This window comes from Oreochromis niloticus, linkage group LG22 (assembly GCF_001858045.2).
Source record: "Oreochromis niloticus isolate F11D_XX linkage group LG22, O_niloticus_UMD_NMBU, whole genome shotgun sequence".
NCBI classification, from domain to species: Eukaryota; Metazoa; Chordata; class Actinopteri; order Cichliformes; family Cichlidae; genus Oreochromis; species Oreochromis niloticus.
The window spans coordinates 31,249,350-31,275,864 of record NC_031985.2 but is presented as its reverse complement, the minus strand read 5'-3'; the positions used below and the strand labels follow the sequence as shown (position 1 = coordinate 31,275,864).

The window sequence follows — 26,515 nt, the reverse complement described above, 5'->3', positions numbered from 1 at the left end:
ACAGATTTCTTGGATTGAAATGTATTAATGCAAAGGTTAAATGACACTAAGGGAAAGGCTACAATAGAATGAGTTCACAAGCAGCAGATGACCATTTGGTAAGTTGAGAACTTGAAGTGGATGAGGAGGCTGAAGAGGTGAAGTAATGGAGAGGGTACTGTACAGTACTGCTCTGCTGTATATCACCTATACTCCGTGTCCCTCCATACTCTCTGTCCTTCCACTGGATGAAGCTGGAAGCTGTTAGACTGGCAGCCCCACCAACAGATACACAACACCACCAAAGGCAATAGAGGAGGACTGTGGTCATTGTGGAATTACCTCGTTACATTTGATGTGGATGTGTCCTTTCTGATGATGATGCTTCTTCTTCTTACCTGTGATTATTTTAGGTTCAGTCGAAAGAAGAAGGAAAAGATGAAAACGCATCAGTTTTAGCTGTGATCTCTGTGAACTTTTTAGGTATATGTCATCATTGGTGACTACGGCAACCCTACCCCCCTAATCTAACCCAAGGCAACCACACTGCAATGAGAAGATTGCATCTACGAGGTGGGAACTCCGACTCTGACCCTGCTGCATATGCATTTCCGTTATATTTAAAGCAAGTCTTATTTTTTGTGCTTGATACTGAAATGAAGTGACAGCACCTGGGTTTAAAAAACAGTGAAACTTCTGTAAGTCACCTGTGAGCTATCATATTTGGGGTTTCACAAATCTGGCCCTGTGTGACAAAAATATTGGTGAACTTTCTTTGTTAGTCTTTTGTGAATTCAGAAAAAATGTAATAACTTTTTCTAAATCTAAGTTAAAACATGTAATACTTTGGTTGTTTTTTTTTTTTTACATTTAGCCTAAAACATTTATGAACTTGTAATTTTTGTGTGTGTATAAAATACAGCAGCAAACCACAGCAGCACTGAGCTCGATGCTGGGCTGTGTTATTAGGAGTACGGCCACTAATGGGCCTGCGTTTTACTCAGTGTGCAACCTTGGTTTAAATGAAGGTTACATCCATTATGTGCTACCTTTAGGCTAATCTATCCCCACTCCCTTAACACCCCCTCCCTCACTGCCTCTTATACTCACTCGCACTCAGTAGTCGAGCATTTGTTGTTTAAAAAGTTGAAATCTATTTACATGTTTCTAAAAACACAGAGTTAGCTGATGTTATAATATGACAAGTTCACTTTTTTCTCTAATGATTTTTCCAGTCTTTCACCTGACTTGCCTTCATCAATCAGGTCACGTGGATAAAAAAAAAAAAAAAGCAGGCTGGTTTGCCTGTAGATAAAATGGCTCATCACTAAGGCTATTTTCTGCTGTGTACTTACCGTGTGCCTGAACATCCCATGAGCCTCTGGGGCAAACTGCATCGTCAACACACGAGGGACGGTGTTGGTGGCGAGGAGGGGGGTGTAGAGGAGGGGCTGTGCTGAATAAGGAAGCGGGGCTGTGATTGGTCGGCAGGAGGGGAACGAATGACACCAGGGAGCTGAGAGAATGATTGAATGGGACAGAGAGGAAGGGGAAAGGGAGGGAGAGGGCAGCGAGGGGATAGAGACAGGCAGAGAGGTAGCAGCAGATGGATTGCTGCACAGCCCGCAACATACTTACCGAGGACAGACTGTATGTGTGACAGCGCGTGTGTGCATGTACGCTGTCACAGAGGAGCACGGTTGTGAATGAGTATTTCATGTCCTGTGGAAGTGGATGCAAGGAGCAGTAATTCTCTTGAAGGGGTGGGGGGAACAAGGGATACAGACAAGTGAAGAGTCAACACTTTCGCTCTTCACACTTGGACTACTTTCAGGGCAGGTGCAACACCAGCAAACCAGTTTAGTAAGCCAATCACCAATGAACGTGACAGAAGAGTCTCCGTAAATGCTACAGACTGAGGCGGGACATATTCTGTGTTTGATTGCATTTTTTTAAACATTTTTCTTTCTTTTTTTTTCGGCTGAGGGGAGGACAGTGTCTTTACCAAAGGTAGAGTAGTCTGGATAGCTTTGGGAGCGCAGACAGAGGGATCCTCTATGGTGAAAATGAGTCTGGAGCCTGTGCAGGTGATGAGCGGACAGGTCGCCGAGTTGCCCAAAGTTGCCCCTTCGTCCAACGGCGACAGCGGAGGATCATGGGAGGGGAAAAGAGAGTTTGACAAAGACCACCTGGGCCTCACTGCCAAGCCAAAGCCAGTAAGTCTCACTCTCCACCCAGAACTGCATGTGTCCCACTTTTATTATGTAATTTTTCCAGATCGCAAGCGGGCGAAGGCCTTGCTGGTTGAGACAATCACATGGAACCAAACAACCCTCTGTTCTCCACTTCCTTCTCTCCACCCTGTTGCTGCCCCCCCCCTCACACCCGGCTTATTCTCTCGCGTCAGCTGTTGACATTGCCCACGTGCGGTTTTAAGCACACCTTATAAAAAGGGGTGACTGGGAATCAGGAGCGGTCAGGCAAACTGTGAGTCTGGGTGTGTTTTTGGGTCCACAGACTATGAGTTCAGAGTCTTATTTCATCCTTTGGCTCGGTCATGAATGAATTGAAGAAAAAAACTGATATCTTCTGTGTCTGCCAGAGTTTCGCATCTGGGCAGGCAAGCTGATAATGATGATCACTCACTGGACGTGGGTGCACAGGCTCATTTACACAAGATTTACTGACAGCAATACACACGATGCCTCGTAATGATGTATTTCCAAATAAATCTAAACATCCGCCAGGTCAACGTCGACCTGTCTAGCATTAGGGTTGCAGTTGCCACATGCTTAATAGGCACACTTTAAGAAACTAGAAGATACAACCTATCAAAATAAATCTCCTACACGTCATTAAAGTTGTTCTGCTTAAAGCTTTTCCATTTGGGAATTCCTAACAGGCTGGGATGAACCGCACCTTTCACGCTAATCCTAGATGGGCTGATGATGACCTGGTAGATGTCAAGAGGATGTTTTATATAATAGATCTAAACAAATGTACTGTAGTGAAATCACATAGAAAGCCAGCAGTCACTTGCTTTAATCTCTTAATGAACAATTCGAATATATTACAAAGTTTGCTTGTCCAGACTGCAGCTTTACTTGATCGCTGGGTCCACAGCCTGGACTTATATTAAACTGTTGAGATTAAAACTCCAGTTTGTAAATGTTTAGCTTGGATCTCAGCTTACAATTAAAAGGGATCAGATCACCCTCTCTGGCAAAGGTTTTGATTCTGTTTATAGCGTTGCAGGATATTGAACAGAACATACTGTATCATTTTCAGGGAATCACGGAACAGGCTGCTAAACTAATCCGAGTGACTCTGAGAGGGCATTACTGTAATGTCACTAACAAAGTGTTTAGTAAGCTCGTACGGTTAGAAGAATAAGGGCAGGAAGAAAAACATTAAAGACTGAGTTATGTATTCACGAGAAATGCAAGCTGAAGTGAAAGGACTCAGCTAAAAGTGTTTAAAAGCTGAGTAATCTGTGCCGCTCGAAGATTAACGCGGCCACATCGGTGTATTTTCGGACTGTAAACATGCATCACCATGTGTCCCAATGATAGCGCTTAGCTATCAGTCTAAATATTACCGCATCGTATTACGGTGTAATGCATTCGTCTGAAAGAGCACGTACCTACATAACAGCATTAGAGAAAACTGCATGTGATTATTCATCATAGGAACTGCACCGAACAGATTACACTGAGTTTATTTCAATGAATGAACTTTCTAATTGAACAAAAGAAATCACCACCTGGTTATGATCTTGTTCTCTATCAGGTGGTATAATAAGTAATCAAACACAATGAAATGAACTTTAAGCAGAACATATATAGGAGGACAAATAAAGGGTCACATTTGGAAGGTGTTACTTCTTTTTAGTTGTGCACTTTTAGTCATGTTACCGTGTCATATTAAATGATTATTTAATTAATTTAAATGGTCTGACAAGTGTAACCAAATAGCACTGACAGACGTTTTCATTATATCTATGCTGAAACAGAACACGTCCAAAGGCAGGTAATGAGGTTTTTTCAACCCTAATTTATTTAAAAACAGTTTAAATGTGGTTAACAGGTTTTATCTTAACTTGTTGTCGTTATTTTAATACAGGAAGGTCTAAAGCAATGCTGCAAACAATTTTTAAATCCTCCAGTATTGTATGAACACAAACATGTCTAACTGTGCAAGTAAATATCACACAGTTTCTACACTTTTTATACCTTTAGTTTTTTATGTTATAGATCATATGAAATGCTAAAGCAAGGTCAAACTCATTTTAGTTTGTGGGAAACACACAGTCCAATTTTATCTTACTAGGCACCAGAAAAACACAGCTTAATAAACCTTTTGTTGTTTTTTTCCTTTTACTGTAAAGACTTTTAAGCACATTCTGAAAATGCTCACATTAAAAAAAAATCAAAACAACAAAAACATCCAAACTAGCAAACTGATGATAAAACAGTTTTTGGTAGAAAAGTTCAGGTTCAACCACACATCATAGTTTTTCCACATTCAGTATAAAGAAATGCTACTGCGGTAAATCAGTCCAACTTCTTGGGCTTAACAACAACAGTTTGGTGCCGCCTGTCAGCAAGGAGGCTGTAAAACTGAATAAATTAGATCAAGATCTCTGACTACATAAATAAATAAATCTGGGTAAATTCCCAGATGAGTAAACATGCAACTATTTTGCTGTTAATAACTGAAATGAGTAATTTATGCAAGATAATTCATAATTTTATTGGGGGGTTTATATTGGTTGGGTCTGATTTTTTGGGGGGTCATAACCCCCCTAACCCCCCTGGAAATTACACCCCTGCCCCTATGTTAAAAGACTGAAATTAGGCTTGTAGACAGAGATGGGTGAGATTAATGATGTAAAATGACTCGCAACTCACAAAAAATGCGTAGTGATGACACATAAAAGGACGTGTGTTATCAATACCCTACTCAGTGATGCCAGGCTGGTCTGTGTCACTGTCTCCCGTGACTTCCTGTAAGCCGCTTTTACACGTTTATCTTAGACAAGATCAAAAGAAATCATAAATGAGTAATTATACCGTCAAACTTTCAACTATCATACCCAAAGTCTGGGATAAAAAATGCACAAACACTAACCAAATACCGTGCACGTTATTCCATGATGCATAACTGTCAGTTAGGTGATAATACTGGCCTGATTTTTAGACCAACTCTCATAAACCCTGTGTTAGCATTGCTGTTTCTGGCAGTGTCCGGTCACTCTGCCGTGTTACCATATCTGCCGGTGTTGGAACAGACTGCATCATCACTGGCCTTTACCTTATCTATAAATATCTGCACCCCCCCATCGCCTCACCCTGCCAGTCTCTGCTCACACTCTCACTGCTTTCATTTTCCCACCACTTCCCCCTCTCCTGGTCTTCCTGGAAACCCCTTTCACCTTTTTTCTCTCCCCACCCCTGCTCCCCGTGGGTAGAAGGGATGTCTCTCAGGCTGTAATATGTAAATAACACATGACTCATGGATACCAGTCCGGGTATCCATGATCTGGGAAGCTCTAACGGGATTAAAATATAAAGGGGGGAGCTGAGCACCACTTCAGAAACACACTGAGGATTTTCTTTTTCTTTCTTTCTTTTTTTATCACCATCAACTTTATTTATACACTTGCCTCTGCCATCACAGACGACAGTGGGTTGGAAATGATTATAGTTACTCTGAGTCCCCAGTGCAGAGGAGCCATATGACTGGGTTTGGAGGCCTGCTGAGAGAGGGCAGGCAGTTAACACTACTGGTATCAAATCACAGCAAAGCACTGGAGTCTGCTCTGGGATCACTCTCACACTGTGTGACACATTATTCACAGAGTAAACCGTGTACCAAAGGTCTGGTACACCTGCAAAACTGTCTGAGATTTTGTGCACGTTAATCACGTTTCTCGTTTGTCTCCATAGCTTTTAGAAATATGTAGAATTATGCGTCAGGCATAGCAGGACATTATTTAAAGGAAATATTGAGATGCTGAAAAAAAGCTTTGTGATGAATAAAAACTGTCATTCTGCTAAGGTGACAGGGAGACGAGCCCGGAAGGTGGAGGGAGCCGTGTTCTTCGTAAGTATGTCCCGGTTGAAAGTTGGTGTCCAGTGCTTCTTAATGACCGTCAGTGCCACACCTTTCACCCTGTTTGAACCTCCTGTGATGGCTGTTGATATACCTGCATGATCACGCCCACTCTACTAACCAACGGCCTGATCTAAAGCATCATCACGTGTGCTGTCATGTCGATCCATTCTGCACGTCTGTATTGGCTGCCATCGGCTGGATCGAGCCAATGAAGGAATATACAGTCTCATAATCACCCTTCACTACACTGAATGTTTTGGTGACTTTGAAATTATAATAGCAGTTTTTAGATGACATCCTCTCCTGCAGGATCTGAAGCAACTCTCACGGTGCATATGAAGCTTTTTCTTTGCTTTAGCAAGTCACAAACCTACTGACATTTGCAACTACGCCAATAACTAAACATCCAGCCTTGGAACCGAGCCTTTTTCAACAGTATCATGTGTGGCTCACTATTAGGAAGTGAATTTGTTTGAAAAAAAAAAAAGTAATGATCTAATATTGTAGTTTATTAAATATTTATTCTTTGTGGCCTTTAATTAACACCATCTCCCAGTGGGCATTCGTGTTACATCAGAGGTACTGATGGGAAAGATTCTCGTGTTTACAACTTCTCAAGATGACAACAACTTGAGCTGGCAACTGTTAATCTGATTGTGCTACATCCAGCGCTAACCAACAAAACAAAGAGACATGAACATTATTAAAAAAAAGATATATTATAGGCAATACTATTTAAAGAGTAAATTAATTACAGTTAGGTCTATAATTTGGCCAAAGACATGATTTCTTTTGCAGCATTACCTCTGCAAACTGCCACAGTAGATTTTTAAATCCAACAATATGCGACTGATGTGCAGACTTTCAGCTTTAATTCAAGGAGTTTAACAAAATCTATGTACCTATGTAAGAATAGAAAATATTTCTATACAAAGTCCCTCACTTTCAGAGGCTCAAAAAACCCTAGATAATTGACTGACAAGCAGTTTTTTGGCCATCTTTCCCTTGATATATATATACATATACATATATATATATGTATATACATACATATATATATATATATATAAGTGTTGAATTTGCATTTTATAGCTTTACAATGTAATTTTTTTAAAAAGGCCAAAGTGAGGGACCCCATTATTAGGCTGAAAAAACAAAGTTTAGAGTCAAGAAACACTTTCACGAATGGAAATACAAAGGGTTTACACTAAGGTGCAAACCACTGGTTGCACAATAACAAGAAGGCCAGGTTAGACTTTGCCAGAGAGATGTAGAAAGAAGCAGCTATCGAAGGTGGGTTCAGGCCTGGCAGAGCATCTCAGTGGAAGAAACACAGCATTTGGTGATGTCCATGGGTTCCACACTTCAGATAGAGTGCAAAAGATTTTCATCAAAGTATTATTTAATGCAAACCTCTTGTTAAAGCCCTTGAATTCAAGCTGAAAGCTGCACTTTTGAAGTGCAGACTACGCAGGATTGATCTATTACAGGCAGACAGTTCTGCTTATTTCCAGCTTCATTTTTATATTCTTGGAATCTACTAGAGTAGTGTTGCATGATTCACAGTTCAAAAGAATCTTTATTTAGCCCCTCAGTTTATTTACCGTGTGTAACATGCCATTTCAGCTCCTCTCCCTCACTGTAAGCCAACTTTCTTCTCAATGGCTATTTTTTTAAAGACATTTGCCAAATTGATGCAGACCTTCTGCTTCCTAACAAAGATACATTTTACTTTGACTAAAACACAAAGCAGATTTTCTTACTTTTCTTCTCTTATTAAGTCAGCAAAAGGAACACTCCACATTTTGTCTATTTTTATGCAGTTTTATTTTAACCGTCACTCCACTCTTGCACTTCTGAAGGTTTTCCTGGTTTACTTAGTTTTGCTAAGACAGGCTGTTTTGTCAGAACTCGTGGACTCGTATGCCCGTGTTTGTATACACTGCCATAGGAAAATCCTTCAAGAAGGCGTCAGGTTTAGAGTCGTGTAATTCCTCTGTCATCACATTCATTGTGCTTTGCAGCCTGTGTTGATGTTTCATATACTGAAACATATGTGGATTAGAAATGCATTACAACTAATAACAAAAAGAAGAAAACAATCATATTTTTGTATGATATGCATGCACGTGCATGTATGTAAAACATGTTTTTCAGTTCAGTGGACACAGAAATATAGAAACTGTCAAAATTAAATAGTGTTTCATCAAATCTATCCTTTAATCTGACTCCCATGTGGGATTAAGCCTAGCCAGGTGACGTGTGTGTTAACAGGTAAGTAGGTGACAGGTCAGCAGGCAGCAGGGTTGTGATGGAAAAGAAGCTAAATGCGGGAACAATGGCACGGCGCACATGTCGGCTTGTGGCCTATTTACAAGTACACAAGCGTCAAAGCTGAGATGCGAACAGCCAAACATCTCAATACACAGAATCCAACCCCTCACTCATCCATGTGGAAACATACTGACTCACAAGCACAATTTTAGACACACTGAAGACAGCTGAAGATCACAGTATAAACAACAGTAAATATACAGTAAAATAATGAGCATCTGATTCAATTAATACTGCATCAGAACAGTAAATTAAAAGACCCATAAGCAACACTCCATTTACGCAGTGTCACATGACACACTTTCACTGGCACATTAGTGTTCTTTGCATCGGCTGAAACGCTTTGCCCCTTCACCCCACTCTTCCCACTACACAGGCACGTGGTCCTCTGACCACTGTGGGCAATTATTGCCAGCTAACCCAGGAGGAATGCAGCCCCCCCCCGCCAACCCGTAAACACACAGGCCTGAGTGTGAACACACACACTGGGCAACATGAGCACAATATGACACCACTGCGCCATCTAGCAGTTCATCTGAGACCATGGAAACAAAACACACATGTACAGACAAAGCTCCAAAGAGCTCTACATACACTGACTCATTGAAATGGACCTCTCAGTTATTGGACCTCCCTGTTTAAATGTATAGAATCTGAAAAGGATGAGGAAACAGGATGGGAGTCAGGAAGTTTTTTGTCATTGTATTCTGAAGGTTTGACATTTTTGCCATTCATATTAAACAGTATGATTCCACAAAAATAAATTACTATGACTACATGCAATGTACTTGTAGTCTTGTTACCTTTGAAAAGGTTTCTTTGATAGGAACTGTTATTAAATAGGACTATGATTGGAATACAACAGCTTGGAAACCAGTTGAGTTGTTGAGTCGAGCTCCCTGTTGCAAAGAGACACATTGCAAATGACTTGTGTTGATCAGTGCAGACTTTCTCAGACTGCTGCCTACGTTTAAAAAGCAGCAATGATCTGCAAGCCTCCAAATTCTGAATGTCATTGGTCTATTTTGTCCTAGTCATAAGGACGTTTTTAACCTACTGCGGCTCAACCATTAGGCTCCAGTTGGTGACGTCCAATAAAAGTAAAAAGTAAAAGGAGTAATACTTGGTTAGTTGCGAGGGGACTGGTAATCCCTGTGAAACCGATGACTGAAGCCCCACTCACACAGGCTTAGACACTGGTCAGGTGTCAGGTTTCATCCTAGTAACTATAGGTTGCTAGGGAGAAATGTGGTTGCCCTGACCGCTTGGTGAGTGGATTTGTATTTAAGAACATTACTAGAACGTACTTTTTAGTTCAGAAGCAAATTAATGCGTTTGTGCATCAACCCTCAACTTCTGCTAACACACTTACTGTTTGACTATCTTTTTTGCACTGCATGTAAATCCACGGAGCTCATGAGCAGGGAAATTTTCTTGTGAGACTTTTTCACGTGTTTGAGGCATAAAAAAGACTTTAGGATTTATGATTTAGACATTTGTCACCATGGTTACATTAACATATGTCACTAACAGTCACAGAAATATGGAAAATAACAAACAACAAGCAGTAGAAACAAATATCGGTCTTTGGTTTGGTCATAATTAATGCTGTAAGGTTGGGGTTTTTTAGAACTTTTTATATATTTACAAAATTAAATGTCTAAAAATCTATTTGGAGATAGATTATTTGGCCCTGCGAAGGTTCTCAAGGACAGGCTTGCTTCTTGTTGACAGTGCAGGGACGAACTATGTTTCTTTTAATTCTAGAGGGTAAACACTGGATGGAACTTGTAAGATGAAAATTCAGGAGGTGTGTGTGTACCACTTCTCCTTAATATTGTTTTGTGTCCCATGGTAAATATGTCTTTTCTAGTTTTATTATTTTATGTTTTGTACTTTTCACTTGCTTCTGCACAATTCTAAATCTGATCTCTGCAATATTTTCATAATTACTACAGCCACATGAGGCTGAGGTGATATTGAAAGCTAACAACAAGCTGTAATCACAGACTGTATATGAGAGATGGACATATTCTCTGTGTCTGAAAAGAGGAGAGAATTTCAAACCTGCATTCATTCTAAAGCTCCGTCCACACAGGAAGTGATTCGCTCACCAAGCTTTGCATTAAAGCCGTTTGGTCATTAGAGGACATACCAGGCTCTGGTAGCCTCGCTAACCCTCTAATGCATTAACTGCAATGTCATATGTGAATCACCTGTATCCTGTGTTCTCATTGGTACACATTTCAATCACTTGGTTCGAAACTGAGAGTTTCAAAAGTTTAACATGTGACCCGCCCACTTATTTAGCAGACAGTCCCTTGATGTTGGCTAACAGCTGCAGTAGGTATGTACTCTATTGGATTTCTCAGATTTCCACTTCTTGCTCAAGATTGTGACAGCCAAAGTTTGAGGTTTTAAAAGGAGAGATTATAAACCAACACATCCACTTTTATATATTCTCAGTGCTCTGAAGCCCAATTTCTTGTTTTTTATATCTGTATGTTAAAGTGTTTGCTATAAATGTTGAAATTATTACTTTAACTTCATATGTAAATAATCCCTGTGCATATTGTTATTAGTAACTCTTAATTTAGAATTGCTTTTATGAGTGCACCGTGTTTAGTTTAACTGCAGTTTGTACTTTTTCTATTATAAAGGGATTTTGCCAACTAGATACTCTATTCTATGAAATTACATTATAATATCAAACAGCTTTCAAATTCACCCAAGATGACACATTCTTTCATCTATATTCTTAAAAAACATAAAGAGACAGTTCCATAAACTCAAACAGTCACAATGTGATTGAAGTGAAGACTTCCATCTCTAATTCAAAAGTCATGAAATTGTCTGATTTCTTTTCAGCCTCTGAAAATGGTTTTAATTCATAAATAGTTAATGCCGTACCTGTAAACAATTTTTGTGACACTACATAGTTGAGTTTCTGAATATACATAGCCTTCATTCTCTATCACTGGAAATGACTCCTGTAATGTAATGGCATTCAAAGACGTTAACGCCGATAGCATTTAACACACTGATGAGAAGATAACAACAATAATAGACCAAAACAGCACGCAGTCTTTAAATAACGGGCACGCATTCCTCTCTGTGTTTCCCATTAACCACTTATAACCTTATCATTACTCTTTAGTTTTGTTTTGTTTTTTTTGTTCATCTTTGTCTTTCCATTGCCCACCTTGACTTTGGTTTTCTGCAGCCGAAGCCAGAGAACGCAGTGACTGTAGCTGTTTCCTCTCGGGTCCTGTTCCGGACTGAACGGGAGCAAAAGGTGTTTGAGCAGAAAGGTGTGGAGGAATATCTGAGATACCAAATTGAACATGAGAACGAACCCTTTGCTCCTGGGCCTGCTTTCCCCTTTGTCAAGGTTAAAGTCACACACAGATGGTATTTTTTAATTCTTTAAGTTTTTTTCGGTCTTGATTTTTCTCAGCTGACTGTTTCTCTGTCTTGACAGGCTCTGGAGGCGGTCAACGCCCGTCTGCGAGAGCTGTACCCCCAAAGTGAAGAACTGTTCGACATCGTTTTAGTAACATATAACCATGCCCACGTCGGAATCCGGCTCATCAACACCATCAACCACCACAGTAAGCCTAAAAACTGTCAGTGTATGGCACTGAAACTGAATTACTTGCCTTATGTGGCACTATTAAAAGATGCTATGCAGCAGACAGAGTTCTCAGTTTAAATAGCTTCCTGTCATGGGATAACAGTCCATTGATAGGTCAATTATATATCTGAAATTTCAAGCACCCACACAGACACTATCAGTTTGACAAGCTTATTATCGCACTTTCCATGTTGCCAGTCTGAACTATGCCCACCGCCCCCCACATCACATCTTCGAAATCAGAGTCTTTAAAGACCTCATTTGTTTTATAATCAGGAGAAAAAATGTAATGTGCTCAGATCTGCTGTATGCAGTAAGTAGCTATCAGCCATTTTTCTTTATGTCCATGACAGTGCTGACACAGACATTGGAATCACCTCAGTTCATATCATAGGTAATAACTGCAAACCTTGAATTTTGGACCAAAACTGACTTTTCTTTGTAGAAATAAAAGGCTTGTTTTTGATGAATGTCAGTTACAATTATGATGATCAAAGTTTCCTGATCTATTAGAAACAAAGAAACATAAATGTTGCTCCCTGTGTGCGCAACAGAGGCAGAATTCACTGGGTACTGATCCCTGTGTAGAAATGTGACTAAAAGCCTGAATCACTGAAACCCACGAAAAAGGAAAACAAGATGTGGCCTTGTATACACTTGCATCTGGATTCTCGTCCTCGCTCCAATGCTTCATTATATTCAGTTTGCGTCTGTTCTGCCTCAGTAAAAATCTCAATGTTAGTGCAGAACAGGAATATTTGGAGCAAACACTGACAGTAAGGACTGAATAAAGAGTGATAGACCAGAGCCAAGGTTTTGGAACTGCGCTCAGAGGTTTGAGCCGTCTAGCTGTGCCAATTGCACATTTATGCTGATGACATCTCTCCTTCGCATTACAAATAAATACAAATATAAAACACTCGTAGTCAAAGGAGTTTGCAAAGAAAAGCGTCTGGACTTCTTGTTGCTTGAAGACGTTTCACCTCTCATCCGAGAAGCTTCTTCAGTTCTAAGGTCAAAAGGCCGAGAGTCCCAGATTTAAACCCAGTGGGAGTATCCCCCCAAGGAGGGACAAAGGACCCCCTGGTGATCCTCTAATCACATGCGCCAAGGTGTGAAAGCGGGTGTGGGACCTAATCACCCAGGGTTTCGGGTGAGCTCATTGTGAAACCTGGCCCCACCTTGTCATGTGAATTCCTGAGGTCAGATGGCCCAGGATGTGAGTGGGCGTTAAGGCGTCTGGGGAGGGAACTCAAAACTGGATTATAGATGGCAGACAGTTGGTGTCGTAAACCACCGCCTCTGTTCAAAGATGGTCGCTCACAGTGGACATAAATGGCCTCTTTCACTCCTCTTTCAAACCATCTGTCCTCTCTGTCCAAAATGTGAACATTGGCATCCTCGAAAGAGTGTCCTTTATCTTTAAGATGCAGATGGACTGCTGAGTCTTGTCCCGTGGAGGTGGCTCTTCTATGTTGTGCCATGCGCTTGTGAAGTGGCTGTTTGGTCTCGCCAATGTAGAGGTCTGGGCATTCCTCGCTGCACTGTACCGCATACACCACGTTGTTAAGTCTGTGTTTTGGAGTGTCCCACCCGCTTTCACACCTTGGCGCATGTGATTAGAGGATCACCAGGGGGTCCTTTGTCCCTCCTTGGGGGGATACTCCCACTGGGTTTAAATCTGGGACTCTCGGCCTTTTGACCTTAGAACTGAAGAAGCTTCAGTTCTAAGGTCGTGAAGTTATTATCAATGATCAGAGGTAAGCTGTATGAAGCTTTTTAGAAAAGAAAAATAATAAATAAATAGCATTTTATGTGTGTCAGTTAGAATCTTAGAAAAAAAGAAAGAAAAAAACTGACATGACAAAAAGCTAAACAATTTTACTTAGTTTTCCTCCAAAATATAAGTTTAGGGCTGCTGCTGATCAATCACAACTAAGTGAAGCAGGTAATCCCTGTATAACTTAAAAATGTAATAAAGTCTATAAATGCATCTGCTTTTTAAAAAATGTAATGCTTCCAATAAGTGCACGCTTTCCCACTAACGTCCAAACCCAGCACCCAAAATGTAGCATGCACAGTTGCATCCATACATCATCCAGAATCTGACGCAGGCTCAGCTGAGAGACAAACAGTGGAGTGTATGAACAGCTGACTGACAGGATCCTTCCCAGGGAAACTCTCAGACCCCGTGATGACATCCCTCTCACAGACCACTTCCTGTTCAGTTCCTCTAATGTTTTCAGATCCTCGGGGCTTCATGACGGGAGTGAGTTCAAGCTTATTTCCCTTTGGGATGTACGAATAATCCAAGGGGCCCGAAAGAAAAACAAGTCTGAGCGAAGCCACCAAAGCAACACTCGGCTTTCCAGATGCCTCCATGTTAGATCCTCTCTGGTGGCTCTGTGTGAGGCATTCAAACAGTCGCTTGACCTCTGAGCGTTCCTGCACACTTAAAGGAAACATGGCTTTTCTGATAACACTGATAAGTGTTTAATGAGCATCTTTCCTGCAGTGGGTCTCTCTGATCAGCACACCCAAACTGTTTTTCGAGGCAGAATCAAGTATTAAATTCCTGTGCTATACACCTATGAATAATGGACATGTGCAGGCATCCACCTGACTTCTATAGGGGCAGAATTTTACCTTGGATAACACAGTAGCTTGTTCTGGGTGCTCTGCTTTGTCTTTTCAGTCATGTTGATTTCCTGTTTTATTACCATGTTTCAGATCTTTTGAACAAGCAAATAAATCATGCAAAGAAGATAGATGAAAACATTTTTCTTAATAGACAGGGGAAAAAAAGATACAAGAACGTCAATGGCAAGCATATTTCCCCTCGAGTGACTCCCACGCTCCTGCACCAGTCTGAAACACAGGATGAGGTGCGGTACAGCGTAGGGGAAGAGGAGGGGGTCAAACTCACCAGGGTCCGACTACAAAGCTAAATAAACCATTAAGAAAATCTTCAGAGGACAGTTGGTTCTTTGAGTAACTGAGAGGAGATTACTCAGGGGGCTTAAAGCAACACAGTTCCTCTGTTCCTTCTAGAGTCCAGCTCGTTTTGCCTAGAGCCTGATTATGAGTCACACTACATTTATCTGCCTTTGTTTCTTTCCTGTGTCTTTAAAAGTGAGCTTCACATTTTGAACTGATTACCAGAACAGCAACAGGCAGGTTTATACATACAAATGTTCCAGAGCAACCAAACTGCACAAAAGTATTGAACTTTGCGTGTTTCAGCCTGAAGAATATTCACTTTGTCTGCCTGCTTGTCCGTGTGTTCTGTATTCAGCACAGAGCTGCACCTGCCTGGTTTGCCTCAACATTTACTCCTATATTAATATTATATTATTATAGTCGACAGTGGGCTCTGCAAATTATTCGCACTGGGGTATATATTTTCCCACATATTTTCCCAGTGTTTTGGAATGACTTGGGATAAACTTACTGAGCCTATAATACATTGGGGCAAAACTTGATCAAAGCTTTTTTTTTTTATCCAGCTTAAAAAACAAACAAACAAACAAACAAACAAACAAACAAACAGACGTTTCTTATCAGCTTGGACTCATGACAAAATGGAAAAGTCAAGAAAGAGCATCTACTTGCTCATCTACATGGACGTCAGTTGTTCTGTGTTTTTGTAAGGTCTCAGTTCCACCGGCCTAGAGATGGATGGGTGATATCCTTTAACCTCAGGTTGGCAGATGGTTGCTGGCAGTCTCCAAGCAAACTTTATTTAAAAAAAAAGGTTTACAAGCAAACCAGAAACGGAGAATGTTCACCTTTGCTTTGCACTTTTCACAGTTTAACCACTGCTTGGAGAGTAGCTTGAGAGTGTTTGCAGACAATTCATTGTCTTCCATGCAAACTACTGGAAATTGCGTCAGTCTGCTAGCAACTATAACAAATCCAAAAATGTTTTCGATCCGCCACCTGTTTTGTGCCCAATTTTCACCTGAGAGCGAGGAACCTCCAGCAACCACTTGCCAACCTAATGGGGGATACATGTTTTTACCTAGAAAATAGAAGTTGCCTGGGTATTATCAACTGATCTGTAGGTCTGTGTGACTGAGGCCTTAGACCAAAGATGGCAAACTCATTTGGCATCGTGGCCACGATAGAAATAGAAATTGGTGTAGAGAAAAAACCCAGGGACTTTTCTGTCATCTAATTGTTTAATTGATACCTAATTACTTTGCTGTATGAATATCCACGAGGGAGGTCTTTATCAGTAAGAAAAGTTGTAAAACTTATGAAAATACAATTAAAAGTCCAAGTCTTCATAGGATGTTTCCGGCACCCGGGCCTGGTGATGGACACCCCTGCCTTAGACTTAGCACAGCTTTAACCTCCTAGGACCTGGCGTCCACATATGTGGACATCACATTTTGGGTTGTCTAGACCAGAATACTAAATTTTGCTCTACATGGGCCTGATATGCACTTACGAGGACATTATAATGCCATTGTTCTATCGAAATTTAAAACGAATGTCCTCATATGTGGATATCAGGCCCTTGTAGAGCAAAATCAGGTAAAAAGATCATTCTTTGTTTTTACATTCATCAGGTGCCAATCAGCCCAAATAGCAAAGAGAAATTAAAAATGCATGCCATGAAAGAGTTCCGGTTTTAGGAGGTTAAAACTGATGCATTTTAATAAGAAGAATGTTTCCCTGCTGCAGCATGTACTGTATGTTATTTTTGGAGTGGTTACAACATATAAGACAAACTCAGTTAACATTCAGGCTATCCAGTTACTGTATCCATATCATCTGCTTTAGAGCAAATCAAATGTGTGTTTTCACTTGCAGCTGACTTTTTACACTAAAGGTCAGTGAGTACAGCTTAGCCTGGAATAACAGTTAGCTTTGCAGCTTTGCAGTCTCAGAAGGTCATTATGATGTCATTAGCTGCTGCGGTTCAGGCTCTAAAATGACAATTTTACAACATATAGAAGCAAATTACATGGTGAAGTAGTTTTAATGTACTCTGATATTTTATTTGCCTTTTTTAAGTTCCCAAACTTTGTGGAAGCCCGGTGTAAAAAAGGCCAGTGGACCTTTATTGTGGATGAAGATAAATTCATGCCTCGGCGATTGCAGCTTTAAATAATTGGAATAACCTTGCCATTTCTCTTTTTATAAATCTCCCACCCACACTAACCTCCTCCTCTTACTTCATCTCCATCTATCTTAGGTGTCGCCTACCTTTTCATTCTATTATGACCTTCAACTCTAATCAAACTCAATCCATCACCAGATATTACTCTATTATTTTACTCCCGTGCCCTTTCTAATAGCCCCCCATCCTCTGTTCCCTCATAAATACCAGCTCATTTTAACCGAGGACACAGATATAATCCGCAGATCTGTACTCGTGGATCTAATTACCTAATATCAGTCTCTTCTCATTTTCCACATACCGACTGTCCACTGCTCGGTGGATCAGTCCACAGCAGCGAATTAAAAGGCCTCCCCAGCCAAAATGTAAACAGACACTTTCCCACCAGTCTTTTCGCTTCCTCCTCTCATCTGCACAGCCTCCGTCTTCCCGCCCTAGTTAACGCCCTCTCTGGACCCTCTCCACGTTTTAAGTACTTGTAAGTTTATCCTCTCACCATGTCTTTAGAACATCTTCGGTCCTTTTTGCCGTCCACGGCCCCCGAAGTGACCCCTTCGTGAACTCCCTGACAGTCAGAGCCCCAGCTTCTAGTGCAAATATAGATTATATAAGCGACTCTTTGAAGTCATGCGGTGTTTGCTGGTATGCTAACATACAAATAGATACATGTATCAACACTGTAATGGATCTGTAATGCTGATGATGTACTGAATGCTGACATTTAACACCAGATGATGTACTGAAATTAAAAACATTGTTGCTATTTGTTCCTCTCATCCACAGACTTGTTCATTGAGAGGTTTTGTATGACGGGGGGAAGCAGTCCTATTGGCTACCTGAAGGCCTGGCAAACCAACCTCTACTTGTCTGCTGATGCCAACAAGGTTAGGGAGGCGCTGACTGAAGGTAAGGCCAGTCCTGCCACAAAGCTGAAAAATACTTAGACGTTACTAAAGTTTACAGCTTTTTCTACGTTTCACACCAGATTTATTTAGTTTTTTTGCATTATGTGACTCTTATATAAAAATGGTTGAAAGCTGTAGCACAGGACTTTTACAAGCTAATAAATAAATAAATGTTTTTAGCATTTTAAAAAAGAGTTTACAGAGTGTTAATGAAGTGTATCGTTGTCTGGTGACTCTGTATTTTGCACAGTTCTCAGCCTGCTGTCTTTCATTGACTGTATATAAAAGATGGCCATTGTGTCGTACTTTATTAGTTTTGGATTGCTCATTTTGAAGCGTTAATGCTAGCTTTTTTCCCCACCATTTTTTTGTGTGTCTCTCTCTCTCTCTGTGTGTGCGTATGTCAGAAGTTTTGTATGAAAGGGAGAACCAGCTTGACAGCTAAAGCTTGTCAGCTTGGTCAGCAAGCGGCATCCATAAACAGTGGCAGTGTTAGTAAACAGTTGACCTTTGCTCCAGGAGGGGCAAAGGGCCTAACCAACCACTTAAACATAAACCATAAACTGTACGAGTGCAACACACAAAGATGGCTGCTAACTGGTAGTAAGTGATGGACAAAGAAAAGACTAGAAAATTCTCTTTCAAATATTAAAGCACAAACGCCTTGCTGGCCCACACAGCAGATCATATTGGAATTAATATTCTAAATTCCATTAAAAAGTGCAAACAGCACAAAAATTAAACTTGAATTAAAGTGAAATGAGGTCTAATAAACAGTGATTGGACCAGAGACCAATACACAGGACTATAAACATGCTTTTAATTTTTGCATTTTAAGATGGGATTTACTGGGGTTTAAATGGCTTTTTGGAACGAGGCCTCTTGTAGTCCTTAGATTAACTGCAGATTTTGTCACCTCAGCATTGACCTAATTTTCTAGTCGTAGAGCGTGGGATGATTGGTTTACCAGAAAAACTAGGAACAACTAAAACAGGAATAGAAAATTGCTGCAAAAAATCTGAGGAATCTCCTGAGGATGGGTTACCGAATAACCACTAATCACCTGAGAGGAGTACATTAGTACAGCATTTGGTTTATGTTCATATAATTACCATCAGTACTATAGTGGAAGACAAAAGAATTCAGATCTGATAACAGTAGATGGCAGTGATCGTGCTCGTATTTGACTCCAAATATGGGGTGCATTGCCACAATAGAAAAATATATTTATGCATGCTAGTATCCGGGTGTCCTCATAGGGATCGGAGTAATTTAAATGGAGTAATCCAGTTATATGTTTGGACATTTAGAAAGTCTCACAGAGTTTAGCATACAAATTAAAGGCAAACCAGTAGCATCAAGTCGTATACGGCCCTCACACACTCCTTTACTTCAGCTTTATTATGATCAGGGAAATGTGTCCGAAGGAACGCCACCGAATCAGAAAGCTTTCATGCCTCACATTTAATGAAATCGTCCTCCCGAGGAAGCTTGATCTTGAATTCTTTTCAAAGCACGCGTCATGTAAGCGCACTTGTTGGTTTGGCCTATTTGCATGCATTTTATTTACATGGAGTTTCAGCACACTTGACCTTTTCCAAGCTGGATAACAAAAAATAGTTTTTGAACGTCTTTCCTATTTTTCAGACACAGATGGAAATGTTTTGAAATATATAGGTTCAAGTATGATTTGAAATTCATAGCAATAAAAAACTGATGTAATCCCTAAATCATAAATCCCCAAATATATGCCATGTCAAACATAGAAAAAAACTACAAGACAGCCTGCAAACACACACACACTGTGCTGGGAGTGTACATTGTGAAATATTTCCATCCTGTTTGCATAAGAAGTAGCAATGACTGACATCTTCTGCAGTGCTGCTGTGACATTACCATAAATCGGCATATTGCTTTTTTTTAGTCTTTGCATTCTATTTGATGGTTTCCATGGTGCCATGGCACCGTGAGGGGTTACCAACATCCTATTTGTTCTAGCTTTGGCTAATTTGTGTCAGTATTTGAAGGCACTGGTCATTTTCTGCCAAAGAAATAAGAGCCATTAAAATGCAACGATGGAAAACTTGTGGGACTTGAGGTGACAACCACGTCCAAAGATTTAAATCCGTTCAGTGCAGCGAATTTCATGCTGCATTATTACTGCAGCCAACAGAGAGGAGGATTTTGTGACAAACACTTTATCATTGCGTGTGAAAACTTGAGCACTTGAAGACAAATTTAAGGAAAATGAACTGGCTGTGTAAAGCTTCAAGTGGCTATGTGACACCTGAGCAGTGCAACTTAGTATTGGTTCAACAAGTCATTGGAACTCTGGGTGATGGAATAACCCTTTTGCTGTTTTGATGATGGTGACGGAGCGTGCTGTATAACATATGGCTGTACTATGAAACAGGATTTGGGCCTTTCAGGTTTAACTTCTGTCGCACAATAAACCTGCTCTGGAGCACGTAAGAAATCCACAAGTGCAAAATGAGTGCCTACTGACCAATCAGTTCGCTGGAAAATAGCATCACCATTTCTGGAAGATTGTTTTTCTTTCCCGACAAGCACCGAGAAGAAATATAAAAGCTCAGGAGCAACATTACTCATAGCTTGTTTTTCCCCGTTGGCCGCAAGCAGCAAATCAGTTTTATTTTTCTATAAGCCTTAACATAGAAATGTAATCCCAACACAGGACGGTCTAAGCCATGCACTTTATGACCTTATATAAAATTTGCAGATAAACCCACTTACTGGTTTGAATTCTGTTTTTATATTTGCTCTTTGTTTGCTCTCACATAGTTCAGCCCTGCTGGGATTGCAGCTGAAAGAATTCATGAATTTTATCTGAGACTTAATTATGGGCTGTCTGTAAATGGACTGCGTTTATGCACCACTTTTGCAGTCTTTCTGACCTCTTGAATCACTTTGCACTACTGTCACATTCACACATTAATACAGCAGGTTTTCATAAGGTGTAGAGCTTTCAGCTGTACTGTGTTTAACCTCGCTCTATTTTTCTCACGTTATAATTTTCGTTTTGTTTGTAAAGTATCCGCTCTGCTGCCAGGAGACCTGTGCATGCTTGTGATTGGTCATATGTTGCAAACGTCACCCTCTTCACTGGGAAGGCCAAAGAACAATATAACCTAAAGGGATCAAGGCTTTCCTTTGAAATGTTAACCATCTGTAGCTGTCAAGGCATCTCCAGGGACTTTCTTCATGTCATTTACGAGCTTTATGCCAGTAATGCACAAGCAGTGAAGCAAAGGAAGTGGTTCTGACATTTTACTTGAAAGCTCTTAATTAGCTGTAAATCCATTTGTTAATACTTCCTCTGAGTGTTAGAGCATGTTTTTAAGGACTGCGGCTATGAAGGTGACAGTTAAAACCTTCCTGATTTGTTCTGTTTCTGGCAGGAAATTAAAGAAAGCACTGAATGAAGTGAAAGATGCTTTTTGCACCTTAGAAAATCAAAAGATTTATTTGTGAACTGAAGCGATGTTTAAAAGCTGATTTTACCTAAACAAGTGATGTCTCTGTTTACTGGATTCTCAACCACTCAATATGCAAATACACTGCTCAAAAAAACATTAAAGGAACACTTTTTTAATCAGAGTGTAGCACCAACTAAATTAAGATGCCTCGCTTTGTCTCCCAGCACAGTCTCAAGAGCATTGGGAAGATTCCTGGAGACAGACAGTTACTCTAGGGCCCTTAACCCACCAGCAGGACTGTTATTTGCTTCTTTGTACAAGAAGGAACCGAATGAGCACTGCCAGAACTACAAAATGACCTCCAGCAGGACACTGGTTTGAATGTCTCTGACCAAACAATCAGAAACAGACTTTATGAGGGTGACCTGATAGCCTGACTTTCTCTAGTGGACCCTGTGCTCATTGCCTGGCAGCGTGGAGTCCAATGGGCATTTGCTGTACAATATCAGAATTGGCAGGTCCACCGCTGGCACCCTGTGCTTTTCACAGAGAGAGAACAAGTTCACCTTGAGCACATATGACAGACATTAAAGAGTCTGGAAAAACTGTGGAGAACGTTATACTGTCTGTAACATCGCTGGTCTTTCAGTGATGGTCTGCAGAGAGATATACATGGCGGGTACGGCTAGGTAATTGCAGACTGACTGCCATTAGTATTAGTATGAAACCCTTGGATCTTTGTCAGGCCCTACACTGGTACACTGGGTCCTGGGTTCCTCAAGGTGCAAATGGCAATGCCTGCTCTCATGTGGTGAGAGTATGCAGGCGGTTCCTGAAAGATTAAGAAATTGATATCCTTGACTGGCCCCCAGTTTACCTCAAATTGTCCAGGAGCTCACTGATCCTCTGATCCAGATCTTGGGGGAGATCCTCCAGGACACCATCCATCATATTATTAGGAACATCCCCCATGAGCCCGTGGGGGCCATACACACTATTCAGTGAGTTGCTGCAATGAAATTACAGGAAAACAGACTAGCCATGAACTGAAACGTGAAGTAAAGGAAGCAGGGCAAAATAACTGATAGAGAAAGCAACTCCTGACTCCCTCCAAAGAAGAAATGCAGAGAGTGCAGTAAAGAATTACGTGCAGGGAACTGAAATGAAGGAATGAATATAATGTAGTAATGTTAAAAACAAATGAAGTGTACAAACACAACTTCCCTTTAGCTGTAATCAACTAAGTGATAGTTGAGCCCTTTATTGTCTTATGCATTTGTGTTCAGGCATCGCAGCAGCCACCATGTTCATGCCGGAGAAGATGACAGAGGTATCCGAGTCCCAGCTGAGAGTGGCATTTGATGGTGATGCTGTCCTCTTCTCAGATGAGTCAGAACGCATCTTCAAGGCCCACGGGCTGGACAAATTCTTCGAACATGAGAAGGAAAATGAGGACAGGCTACTGGACCATGTTTGTATTCTTTCATTGAAATTCTTTGCATTTGTTGATTTTTATTCTATTCAGTTTTATTTATAGAGCACCAAATCACAACAACAGTGACCTCAAGGCGCTTTGCATCGTAAAGACCCTACAATAATAGAGAGAAAACATCAACAATCCTTTAAACTAGCACTTTCGGACAGTGGGAAAGAAAAACTCCCTTTTGACAGGAAGACAGGCAGGGTGTTTTTTAATACGTTTCTCTTAACAGCATCTGTGGTGTTGGTGACAACATAAAGTACATCCTGCACCCTAACTCTCTGAGGTGTAAGTTGTCATCGGTCACAACCCATAACCCTATGAGAATATATAATTTTTGTTTTTGTTACATTGTTCTTTCAAGGCAATCAGAGAACAAAGAAAAAAACATTCAGGTGACAAACTTCCTTGAAAATTCTGTTTTGTCTTTCTTTAAAATAGGATTAGCAATTAGGTTGGACGTTAGAAGGTTAATACCTGAGGCTAAATTTCAAAGAAAAAGTAATTGCAGATTACACGCACAATATCCCAGATTGAGATGACTCCAAAGAGTGTAGCAATCCTTGAAAACATTATATTCTTCCTAGCACTACATTATCTTTTCCAAGCAGCCCCAATGATGAGCATGCATATGTTCTCCACATGAAATCCATTTCAGTAACTGATTATTCTATGAATATATTATGCAAAATGAAATGAAATAATAAATTGTTTCAAAAGACTGTCAGTTGACATGTCATTCTCCTTGACAACCACTAATTTCAGAAATTAGCAGTGCATGCCTCACGCTGTGCTACATTACAATAAAATGGTGCTAGCTCAATCAGGGTTTGTATGTGTTACATACACATAAAGCTGATGCGTGACAAGTCAAAGATGAGTCAAATCTTAACATTTACAAAAGAAAACAGATAGCACATCCTGACTAGCTTTTCCTCTTTGGCAGGGTCCCCTGAAGGGCTTCCTGGAGGCACTGGGGAAGCTCCAGAAAAAATTTTACGCTAAAGGCCAGCGTCTGGACTGTCCCATCCGCACCTACCTGGTCACAGCTCGTAGTGCGGCAAGTTCTGGGATTCGGGCTCTCAAGACACTTCGGGCCTGGGGGCTGGAGATCGATGAGGCCTTGTTCCTTGCAGGAGCACCAAAGGGCCCTATGCTGGAGAAGATAAGGCCACACATCTACTTCGATGATCAGATGTTTCATGTAGAGGGAGCGGCAGAGATGGGTACCGTCGCTGCACACGTTCCCTATGGCATTGCACAGAAACATAACTCCAAGCACAACACCAGCGCAGGGAAGTAGACAAAAGGACTTTGGATGTTAGTGGCCTGGTAGAGGGAGGGGAGATTATATTAGGAGAAAACAGAAAGTTGTTAAAGTAAAAGTCAGATGATGAACTTTTTCTATTTTTTAACTGTATGGAACTACATGTTTGCTTGACCACAATATCTACTGCCTCGGCTTAGTGCTACTACTTTAGGAGTCAGATAAGAAATCCGGATAAAGGTCAACAACAGGTCTGGAACCTGAGATGGCCCAAAAACCAAGGTGTCCAATAACGAGTGTTTCATTAAATCATGCTTTGGTGCTTGACTAAGTATTTCTCTTACTACTCCTTGTCTTCATAGCGAAGACACCTAAGTGAAAAACTGAATTGTTTATATATATGTAACAGTGCACTGAATGTTAATAAATGAACTGTGAGCACAATGCAGAGATATTATATTGTTAACCGTTATGGTGATGTACTATAGCATGAAAGTAATAATTTAAAGTTTTGTCAAACATTTTATAGTTTGATTACACACAAATGTAAAAAGATTAGGGTGCAGCTGTACAAAATGTGTTGTATATTACTGAAGCCTTCAATGCCATCTGTTCTTGTGTTCCAAAATCCAAATCAAATATAGAAAGCCATTTGGTGCCTTAGGAGTGGAATTATACTTCTCTTGGGTGAACACAGGCAGGAGGGCACAGACGGTTTGTTTTATACTTCAGTGAAATATGTTTCTAACTGTTTTAACCCCACGTGGCACCTGACAGGATCTTTGACACTGTGATGTGTTTTTATCCAAAATACCCTCCACTCCTTTGTATTTGGAAATATTTTAACTATAACAATATTTGAACTACTGTAATGTGGACTGATACGAGAAACTCGTGGGAGCTCTGGCTTTGCATGATGCTTCACAGCTCAGAGCTGTTCAAATGGTACATAATTAGCATGCTATATTGATTGATTTCTTTTTTTTTTTTAAAGATTTGTGTCTTTTTTTTGACTGTTTTTTTTTTTAGAGAGAGAAAAGAACAATGGAAAAGAGAGATGGATGAGATATGCAACAAGTTGTCCCTGCTGGCAATCAGACAGGTCACAAGTACTGTATGTGGTATGCAACTTAACCAATAGTGACCACACGGTGTTAGAAATATATTAATGTAGTGAATAAACCATGTTATTTACATTTCTAGTAGCAAACTATGGCTGGATGCCATGGCTGTAGAAGTTGCCTTTATGAATGTATAACTTACAGCCAATTATGTTGTATGGCTTCCATGACGTTTTATGCAATACCATAAACGACAGAAAACCAAAGTAAAGCTTGGCAATTACATGTTAAAACCTAAGCTTGTTAAGGCTTTCACAGTTCATGGCATAGCTAAACTGAATTTCGATCCGTTTTAGCTGATATGTAGCATGCTAAAGTTTACCATGCTAGCATGCTAAAGTTTACTGTGTTAGCATGCTAATGTTCCCACAAATATGTGATCCTAAGGACGTCTTAGTCTAACAAAACACTGACTTAATTGAATGAACCTGAGTTTTACCTCCATATTTAACCAGTGGAGCAAGTGTCATATTTTTACAGGTTTGCTAACCTTAGAGACTTTAGCTACGATTTGAAAGCTAGGTCTTTTGCTAATATTCCAACTAGAGCACACAGGTTACAGGTAGACATATGCCAGCCATCTTGGGTTGAATTCTCTGTCTTGTATACCCAGGTGACTTTGTTTAATGGTGTAAAGTTTAACCATCATAACTCCATTTCTAAATTGTAGTTGGAGAATCTTGCTAATCTTTGATAGAAAAATATTAATTTTTCTATTATAGACAAAATCCCTGCAGTGACCTTTAGAAAATGCCAGTCTACTTCGCATGACTCTACTTGCTACCAGTGTATAATTACAGACGCATCATTTCGCTTAATCAGTCTTCTGAGGACCACGGGGTTCAGAAAAGTGACAAGCAACCCGCAGGTTTAACCTCACAGGCAACACACATACAGTAATTAAACAGATGTGTCTCTTGGCAAACTAAAACAACTGCTGACTTGTGAGCAGATAAAGTTTCAGCAGGACAAGCTAATCAGGGAACTCTGGGCTTCAGGGTGACATTCAGTTTCAGCTTGAACAGATTCAACAGCACTTTGATAACTGCTTTATTGAAGGATTTGCAAGATTAAGAAAATGTAAATGGACAATAAATAAAGATTACAATTGAA

At 40.4% G+C, this 26,515-nt stretch overlaps 1 protein-coding gene across 1 annotated transcript; it reads left to right on the top strand.

Moving 5' to 3' along the window:
* Nucleotides 1-1,414: 1,414 nt before the first annotated feature.
* On the top strand, nt 1,415-26,515 carry nt5c1aa (5'-nucleotidase, cytosolic IAa). The gene is made up of 7 exons (XM_003443806.5): nt 1,415-2,195; nt 6,040-6,084; nt 11,654-11,821; nt 11,912-12,041; nt 17,976-18,098; nt 22,821-23,005; nt 23,961-26,515. The coding sequence occupies exons 1-7, from the start codon at nt 2,037-2,039 to the stop codon at nt 24,315-24,317; spliced, it is 1,167 nt and encodes a 388-aa protein (XP_003443854.2). The 5' UTR covers nt 1,415-2,036; the 3' UTR covers nt 24,318-26,515.